Source organism: Amblyomma mixtum, chromosome 5, assembly GCF_055824585.1.
Source record: "Amblyomma mixtum isolate Tamu chromosome 5, ASM5582458v1, whole genome shotgun sequence".
NCBI classification, from domain to species: Eukaryota; Metazoa; Arthropoda; class Arachnida; order Ixodida; family Ixodidae; genus Amblyomma; species Amblyomma mixtum.
The window spans coordinates 155,971,873-155,981,683 of NC_143016.1; the positions used below are offsets into that span (position 1 = coordinate 155,971,873).

Below are 9,811 nucleotides of genomic sequence, written 5' to 3' on the forward strand. Positions count from 1 at the left end.
ATATCTCGAAAAGTGCAGTGTTGCAAGCGCATGGCCTACGGCATGCAGTGTTACGCATAAGATGAGAAGTGCAACCGAGGTTTCAGTTTAATTCACGCTAAAGATATTGTATTTTTGGCTGATAAGGAAACATATCTTTTGGGAGATTAGCTTAGGCGCTGCCGGTAGTACGGGGCAGCGCACTGCGCCGTGTGGTGCTCACCGTATCAAGGGCGTAGTGATGGAATTTTCGCGCCATTTACACCTAACTGTACCAAATGGCAAATTCCCCCGCATGTGGCCGCAAAGTCGAGTTTTAGTTATTTCTGCGCCACGGCTGCGCCAAAAGGTCGTTAAGAGTAAAATTTGAGCAGAGTTGTGCTCAGTCTCATATTTTACCACGACATTCCATTTTTCAAGGCACAGAAGCCAAAATCTCGAACAAACCTGTGCTTTTCTGCTACAGCATTCGAAGTGGCTGCAAAGAAACTCCCTTTTCTTTTGCAGAAAATCCTGCTGTCAGAGCCCTGGTGTTAATTCTCCTACTAAGTGCGGGAAGCATAGCGTGAACTCTAGAACGGGGAGAGGCTAAGAAACAATCAAGGAAATGGATGGGCAGCAAACACGTTTACGGATTTCCATGGAAAGAGTTATAGATAGCAGCGGCGAAAAAGAAATTTAACACTAACTAATACACATGTGGGACACCCGAACGGGTAATAAAAAGGGCTAAAAACAAAGTGGAGGAGGGAGGTGCTGTGATCAATTCAATAAAAAAGAATCTCTATGCCGTCTCGAATAAAAAGAGGAAATGAGAACTAAAGAAATTATTATTTAATGATAATTCAGCCGGTAGTACTGCTTTCTTTTATGCGAGAACACAACGCCTTATGAAAAGAAATATGCCAACATGGTGATTCATGTATAGTGCGCAGTAAATCTCAAGAAATAATTCAGAATTTTTCGTTACATTAGTGAACGAAGGCAACGTAAACGCATCAGCGTTAAACGTGCGTAATAACCAACAAGAGACTCGTGGCGTCAAAGCAGAGAACGTCAGTTTATTGATAGCTGTGTCATTTCATTGCAATAAGAATTGCAAAGACGTATCTGTCAGGGTTCAGAAAAAAGTTACGAATATATGCGAATATTTTTTACAGCCTTCTGGCTGTTGTTATCACCCCGTTTCAAAGTGCTCTAATCATCAACGTGTTTATCCACCACGGGGCGAATTTTCTGTGCCGAACTAAATTCCTATTTCATAGTTAAACCAATTATACTAGGCCTGGTTTTGTCCTTACTAGGTAATTAATGTGATTTATACCATTAACTGAAAATAGACTTCACTCAGTTTCCGGCTCATATACTGGACATGCGTGCGTGCCAGTCACTGTGACTTTGCATTCAACAGTAACGCTCTGGAATTTCCATAGGAATATGCAGATATGGCAAGAAGCTCCTGTGATAAAAATTTTGATATGGACAGCACTACTAATTGGTTTTTGAAACAATTAATATTCGCTCACCAATGCGCTAAAGTCCGTGTAAAGAGTAACGAGCACTATACTTCCAGTGAAAATGCTACCTAATCGTCATTTTAATTTTCAGACGCTTGCTTCACCATTTCTATGTGATTCTTGTAGAGCACGGTGAAAGATGCACATCGAAATGATTTGTTGATAGCAAGCTAGAGAGGCTACAAACGGTGTTCGATTATCGCCGTAACGATTATGTGAAGTAGAAAAATGTCCTCATATGCTGCTGCAGTTCGTTTGCAAGGCAACGCATGCGCCGAGCCGTGATATCTTGTACTGGTTGACAAGCTTGGCTTCACTCCAGTTCTGCCTAAGCGCGAGCTGAATAGGCGCTTCGCCTCCGAGTGCTCTGCATTCTCCGGGCCGGTAAGGAAGTTCGGCAGCAAGGGAAGTGAACTACGCGCAAACCACTGAAGCCCTGACGCTTGCCGGAATGGCACCTGCCAATGAGACCTTCAACCTTCTGCGGCTGCCGAGAGAGATAATTACCAACATCTTGACGTTCCTGGATCCCGAAGACCTCGTGGCCGTCGAAAGAACTTCGAGTGAGTTGGCAATACTTGCTCGAGTCCAGTCCGTGTTGCGAACGACGAGGTTCCTTAGGAGCAACTCGGCCCGTTCCCTTCGAGAATACCTCGACGAGAGTCGAGCAATGGCAATAAGAGAGCTCGACTTGAATGATTTCCTGGCAGCCAGTTCTGAAACAGTGGAGTGGTGCGCTTATACCTGCGTCAATCTCACTACACTGCGCTGTGTGAACACCTGCCTGCGGCCCACAGCGATGTTTCGCCTCCTTCGAGACAGGCTACGTTGTCTGCAGTACCTCGAATGGTCAATCCTGGGAAGTGTACTTCCGGACGAGGATATAGATAGCTTTCTACGCAGGCCGCCGGAATATGACACACCATCAATATTTCCGGAATCCCTGAGACGCATGTACGTGGAAGCGATACCGAGCGAGCGTTACGTCAGTTTTCTGTGCTTTTTTCTCAAGCATTGTTCAAGCCTTCGAAAACTGCATTTCCACGAGCGTAGGATTGATACGCGAATTAGGGCGCATGGCATAGCTGCATCTAGGTTGCTCGGGAGCTTCCACGACGGCACGGCCGGAAACTTCGAGACGTTCACCTTCACCGACGACTGCATCTCTGTGGCCCTCAGAGCGGGACTAATGGCGTTAGTAGCCGCAGGAACTCCACTGAGCGTCCCCGGAAGTCTTCTCGGCGTGTTCGAGGCAAGCCTGAAGATGTCTTGGAGCGTGATCGTTAGGCAGAACCCAAGACCGGCAACGAACTGCGTTGTCTTAGACAGGAGAACGGCACATCTTGTCCCAGAAAACTTTTCCAATCTCTTCATTGTCATCCAAGATGACGCGTTTGCAACACTCGAAGCAGCAGCTCGTTACGACTGGCATAGAAGCACACGAGCGTTGACGTTGGTGTCTTCGAGAGTGGCTAGTGCATCTTCTGGAACTGCCGTGGATGCCGCGTGTTTCCTAACCTTCCTCAGAGGATGCGTCAGCCTGAGTGAGCTTAATCTCACTTCGTTCCATTTCAAGCCCAACATCGATTGCTGCTCTGCTCTGGCTGAAGCCGGCCTCGTCGGTCTGCGCGCACTTGCCTTACCCTCGTGTGCCCTAAGCCGACAAGGGTGCCTCGAACAGCTTGCCAGGGCGCGCTTCAGGATGGAAGAGCTAGACGTGCGCGCCGATGTGAACGCACGGTCATCGACTTGCGCCTTCTGCAACGCTCCTTCCACATGCAACGAACAGGTGTTCGAGTCTCTGCACCTCCTAAGCTCTCTGAGGCGTCTCACCCTGTGCGATCTGCCGAACGTCCAGGATCTTCGTTTTCTCAGGGGCTGCGTTTTCCGTGAACTCAGGCTCCGGAACCTTGGCCTTGCGGGCTTTGCGGGTGAAGAAACCACAGCGGTCCTGACGGAGGTAAGCGCTGGTAGAAATTTGGCCAGACTAAACCTATAGAACTGTGCTGTAGCACTACGCTATAAAATTAAGCTAATAATATTTTCTTTCCACTTTCCATACGTTCGCGCACCTCTGTGCGCAAAGAGGCAGACTTTGCATAACTTTGTAGATAAAGAACGGCGTTTAGATCTGTTGCATACATTGACTCATGAAAGCGTCAATCTGGGCTTGGTTAATTTTTCAATGTTCTTATTGTGTCTTTCCCAATCTCTCTAGGTTTTGTCATGCTAACAGGTTACATAAGATGAATTCTGAAATCCCCGTTTATTCGGAGCGCAGCATGAAGAACTGGTGGTTATTTAATAGTGCTGTTGCTGAGAAATTCGCAACCATTTACTCCGCCGCAGTGGCTCAGTGATTACAGCGCTCGTCTGCTGACACTAAGTACGCGGGGTGGATCGCGGCCGCGGCGGCCGAATTTCGGTGAAGGCGAAATTCTATAGGCCAATGTGCTGCGCAATATCAGTCCACGTTAAAGAGCCGCAGGTGGTAGAAATTTCCGGAGCCCTTCACTACGGCGACCGTCATGGCCTGAGTTCCTTCGGGGCATTGAACCACAATATACCAATACGCAACCATTTGCAGGTACACCAATGTAGCACCAACTACCTCATGTATGGCAGGTTCGTAAAATCTATGCGATTCCAAAACAAGTTGCATGATTTGCACCGTCACTTTTTTTCTTAATTGCGAGCAATTTGATCGAGGTGACCAACATGATGCCATGCCTCAAAGGTTGAGGCATACCAAGTATTTCACCATGTTATGAAATTTTGCAAATCCAACATCCTCGGAAACAAATTTTAAGCATTGTAAAATTGTAGGAACTGCGGTGGCCATGTTGATTGTAATGGTCCATTTATCTTATCAGCAGGGATATATTTTTCTATCGCTCACACGGAGCAGTTAAGACTGCCACAAAAAAAACAGTGGGAAATGCTTTTGGCGATCGCGGAAAGGTTAATAGGAAAAAAAAATGCAAGCCTGATGACAGGAGATCTGCGCATATATTGATCTATATAATGGAATCTTACAATTTATGAAAAAAAAATTGTGCTCATAAACTGCGTTCAAAAATGCTTACACTCGATTTCCGCAATGCGCTTCACAGATGATGGAGCAAGTGCACAGCCTCAAGCTGGAGAGCTGCATCGTGCCCCTGGACCTGTCCTTCCTCGGGCGAGGGCTCAGGAGGGCATCGCGGCTGCGCCGGTTCTGCATTACATCGATCGGGATTTCGCGGAAGCAGCGGCAAGACCTGATGGATACTCTGAGTCGTCTCTTCCCAACCGCCGAGATCATTCACTTACACACATGGCTGTCCGGAAGGGCGTCAGCGCCCGTCACAGTTGTCGTGTCCCGCGCCATCGAGGCAGACAGCGGCAACCGGGTAGTGTATCCGGATCCCGCGCATTCCGCCGACCGAATTGTCCTCTGCGATACGCGCAACCTCGTTTCTGCTGAGAGGCCACACAACTGCGGACCATGTAGGTTTTAAGCCCGGAGCCACTAGCGTATGGCGGAAAACGCCGCCTTAAGTCCTGCCCTCATCCACGCCACCGTAAATTGTGACCGCCCAATGTTGAACGACGAGAGTACAGCCATGTTTTGTCATCCGATAGTAACCTGGAAGATACGTTCTTGATGACGCAATTTGGTGCTTCTGCTCAACGACCGCGGCATTCTATGCTCTTTTGAACGGCAATGCTCCGACCAGGCTTTATATGCGTCGTTTTTAGCTTCTCTTAAGTGTACGACAACGAACATTGATGGTCCGTTCTGCTCTTTCTCTACTTCTTATTGCTGCAGCTGTGATAATAAAATCATTTGCATCTTCAGGCGCTGTCACAGTCATCGTTTTAAAACCTTTATCTGACGACGATAAACATATATAGGCTGCTCAGGCGTCTAAATATCTGGTAGACCTACAACTGGATTTAACAGTTGAGGATTCGGAACCTCAGCTGCTTAATTTTAGTGCCGATATTGAAAGTGTCGCTGTACAAAAGATGTGCCTTTTGATGTTCAAACTCTGTTCCTGCTTAGCCTCAGCTGCACTTCGCGACCGTGAACAGATCGAAGGTTTCACTTTCGTGCGCCGTTACTGATTACGTCTTTGAAGCGAAAGATTGACCTCACTGAAGTGGTTTCAGAACATGTGCTTCCCCTAGCATGTGATTGCTTTCGGCTTTGTTCGGGGTTATAGCGCGAACTTAGGTTCCTGTTTGGCGGATCTAGTATTTTCGGTCATTGTAGCTTGTGTGTCTGCGAATACTGCCAGCTAGAACGGTCCCAAAAATGTATTTGTGGCTTGTTTTATGACACACATTTCCAGCAACACTGGTATAAACCTACTTTAAACCAGCACATGTGATTTAGTTTGAAGTGGCTATATGCTGAACACTTAACGCTCTATCAAGACAAAATTGCTAAGTTCGGTCAATAGTGCGCGATACGATGTTGTTAAACGCTGACTATGCCCAAAAATGCGTGGTCCGTAATGACGTTTTTACCGGTACGTACCGCTGTATTTTCAATAAAGCTGTTGTGAGAGCATTTTTAGGCTTCCAAAATGTTTCTTTTAGTATTCCCTTCTGTTTTCACGAAATTAAGGCTGGGATGACGTAATATAACGGAGAGTTGAGCTTGTTGGTACAATGCGTGACTAGAAACATGGCGCAGGGACATGGGACGAAAAAGAATGCAGAACTTCAGTTTTATTTAAAGGAAGAGTCCACCCATTTTAATTCAAGGAAGTAAAATTGTTAAGACAACAATCTTTCTAATGCAAAGCTAGGTTGGAAGAAAAAGCATCTGTTCATTCAATCAAAGCAACAAAAATGGTGGCCGAAGAAAAAGCTGCTACACTGCAGCTTGATTAGGCTCCAGCTACCCATCAGCAGTGGACGCAGCGAAAATACATTCGCCAGTAATAAAGCGCAATAATAAATAAATCAGAAATACATTACAAATCAAACGCGCAACGAAAAGGACATATCAATATAGACTAATGAAGAACCACTAAAGAGTATGTACGCTATAATAGAAGGAGACGCAGATATGATGCACAGTAATTCTGCATGAAAAGCAACTAAAGAAACAAAAAAAACTTGCAACAAATGGTGTGAAAGGCAACATTCAATCTCGTACACAGCGCTTTGCATATATTGAACCATACTGAAACAGTACTGAAGCATTCTGACACACATAAAAAAAGCATAAACGCATATCTTGGGAAATGGTGCTAGTATAACAGGAAATATCGCATACATAAACATAAATATGGAATCGTGACCACAGAACATAAATATGGAATTGTGACCTATAGACTTACACACGAACAAGTGCCAAATTTTTTAAATGTAAATAAACTAAGTATATGTTTTCGTGAACGTGATGATGTCGACATTATGTGTGTAATAGTGGTTTAACCTCGTAGGCAGTTTATGCTGAATTCTCTCTCGTCCGTAGTGCGTGCGAGAAAAACGAACAGGCCAAAGCGGTGGACAGTGAAAAGCATATGCTCTAGGAGTGTGCTCAGGATGTTCAATGTAAAAAAAAAACATGTAGTCAACCTTGAACCGCCTTCTTGTAAGAACATAGAAGTGTGTAAGTGTACAAGTCCTGAACTCTAATGATGTTATGTTTTCCGAAAACAGGCCCAGTGTGTTCTAAATAGGAAGCATTTGATACCCGGCGGACTGCGTTTTTTGCATTAGAGTGAGCTTGCGTAAGTTTTGAGCGGTAGTGCTTCCCCAAACCAGTAGACAATAACACAAATTAGAGCTGAACATGACATTATAAATTAATCGCCTAATCGTCACCGGGAGAATTGGTCTTTGCCTGTTCATTATGCCAACTGCTTCGCTTAATTTACCCAATAACGACTGAATTGGCTGGTTCCAGGACATATGTTCATTAAATACTACGCCAATTGTTTTCACACTTTTTTGAATGGAAACATTGTACGGACCAAGAACGGCCTTGTGCCGTTGCGCTGCTTCACTAGACAAGAATAATAGATTCAGGAAGTTTATCCGACGTTCCTGGCGCACGAAACAGAACACACTTTGTTTTGGTTTTGTTCAGCGTCAGGCAAATTGCCTTGCACCATTCGTTTAAACTGTAGCAAAATGCATTGTTCTCGACAGGAACGTGCGCTAGGTATTTTCCTCAAAGAACACTGAGCAATTATCTGCGTAGATAACAAATTTGGAAATTTTATTTATTTTTTACTATCTCGTTGATGTAGAAAAGTAACAGAATACGTCCCAAAATACTTCCCTGCGGCCCTTCTGATAACATCTCTCTCATGCGCGATTTGTGATTTTTTATCTGGGTAAATTGCGATCTACATGTGAGGTATAAACGAATGAGTTCAAGTGCTACTGCTCTGAACCCATCATGTTCTATTTTATTCAGTAAGATGGCGTGATTTACACGTTCGAAGGCTTTGCTAAAATCTAAGTACAACCGCAGTGTCATCAATTTATTTTTCATGTTTTCTAATATTATTTCTTTTGGACGAAAAGAGCCCTTTATGTGGAACGAAGTTTCCTAAACACAAACTGGTGACTGGATAGGAGGCTATGTTGGCCACAGAAACTGTCAATTCAATCATTAATTCCATTTTAAAAGCCTTTCTAACACAAACATAAAATTGAGACTGGACGATAGTTCGAAAAAGTGTTTTTATCCTCACGTTTGTGGATTAACTTCACCTTAGGTACGTACCTGCGTGATTTGGAAGAACGCCAGTAGAAATTGCTTTGTCACATACTTAATGGGCTTAGTTTTTAAGTCATCGGCATCCCGACTAAGGCTATTCTTAAGGCCTGCAGAAATTATTATCACTTCAGCAATAGAAGTAGCCTGAAGGAAGAGATGACGCGGACATCGCGGAATACACGTAGCGGTTACAAAAGTGTTGGGTGTATTAACAACACGAGCAAAAAAGGAATTAAAGTGGTTCACTGGTTCCTCCCCCTTAAATCATTATCAACGACAAGTTGGTCCACACAATGTGACATAGGATTTTTGTTCAAGATTGCATTCAATTTCTTCCAAACGGCATCACTGTTACGTAGTCACTCATGATAAAGATACGTTGGTGGTTCTCTTATTTACACTTCCTAATTTATTTGTTAAGCTTATTTCTAAATGACTTAAACTCTGTCAACTTACTGGCATCGCGAGAGGGGAGAGACAACTGAAACATCTTGTTTTTCAATTTGATCAACTTCTGCAAGTCTCACCTAACCCAGGGTTTTCTTGATTTTGCTATTCTTTCGAAGTGTTTTCATCAGAAAAAGACATAATAGCACCGTTTGAAAAGTTCCAATACCTTGTCATAGGACGCATTGGCGTCTGTAATCGTCAGTATTTCGCTCCAATCAACGTGTAATACGTTATTCCTAAAACTTTCCAACGAGAGTGTCACTATATCACCATAAGTTATTTCTGCTGCTTGCAGTTTCTGGATAGGTTGTAGTTTTTCCATCATTAATAAGTCAACCAGGGTTGCCGTTGGTGGCTACTTTGCGCCAAATTGGCTACTTTTCGACCCCGTCTGGCGGTGAAAATTTCACACTGGCTCCTTGGCTACTTTCTGGCTACTTTGAACTTCTATTTTGGCGCATTTACTAGCCATTTTTTTTGCAATTGCATATACAATAGCAAGCAAGAACAGAACAGAACAATTATTTCCAAGCTTTGCTGTCCTCATTGCTGTCCTGGTCGGCTTGATGCGCGCGCGTGTCCTCGACGCATATATTCCTCCAAAGAACTGGAGTCTGAAATACGCCAGCAGCAGAGAATTAGCGGTGCACTTGATCGCGCATCATGTTTGACTTTCTGGCACGCAGCGGCATCGTACAAGGACACTTGCGGCGAATGCCCTTTTCAACACCTGGCGCATGGAGCACTAAAAATTTTGACCCTTAAAATTTCTAATGCTGATGCAGAGCGCGTGTTCTCTTGCGTGAACTTGACGAAAACAGAGATCCGTAACAAAATGAAGCTGGACTTGCTTATGGCGATTCTGCGAATCAAATTTTGACTACGACTCCAAAAAAAACAGCATCATCGTTTAACGTTCCTGCTGACTTGTTGAATAGAATGTGCCAAATTTACTCCGACAAGAACACTATCTACTCTAGATAAACTACGCGGACTGAACTTTTATGTATTTGCAACGTACCTGATACTTGAAGGCCGAGCAAGAGGCCCGAAATTCCGTGCTCTTTATTTACTCTGTGTTTTTGTATTGATTCAAAATGATATTATTTATTGTTCATTAATAAAAGTTGCTTAT

At 44.2% G+C, this 9,811-nt stretch overlaps 1 protein-coding gene across 1 annotated transcript; it reads left to right on the forward strand.

Moving 5' to 3' along the window:
* Positions 1–1,947: 1,947 nt before the first annotated feature.
* Positions 1,948–4,996, forward strand: LOC149344225 (uncharacterized). The gene is made up of 3 exons (XM_089547180.1): positions 1,948–2,059; positions 2,582–3,456; positions 4,610–4,996. Exons 1-3 carry the CDS (start codon positions 1,948–1,950, stop codon positions 4,994–4,996), a joined length of 1,374 nt encoding a protein of 457 aa, XP_089403306.1.
* Positions 4,997–9,811: the final 4,815 nt, after the last annotated feature.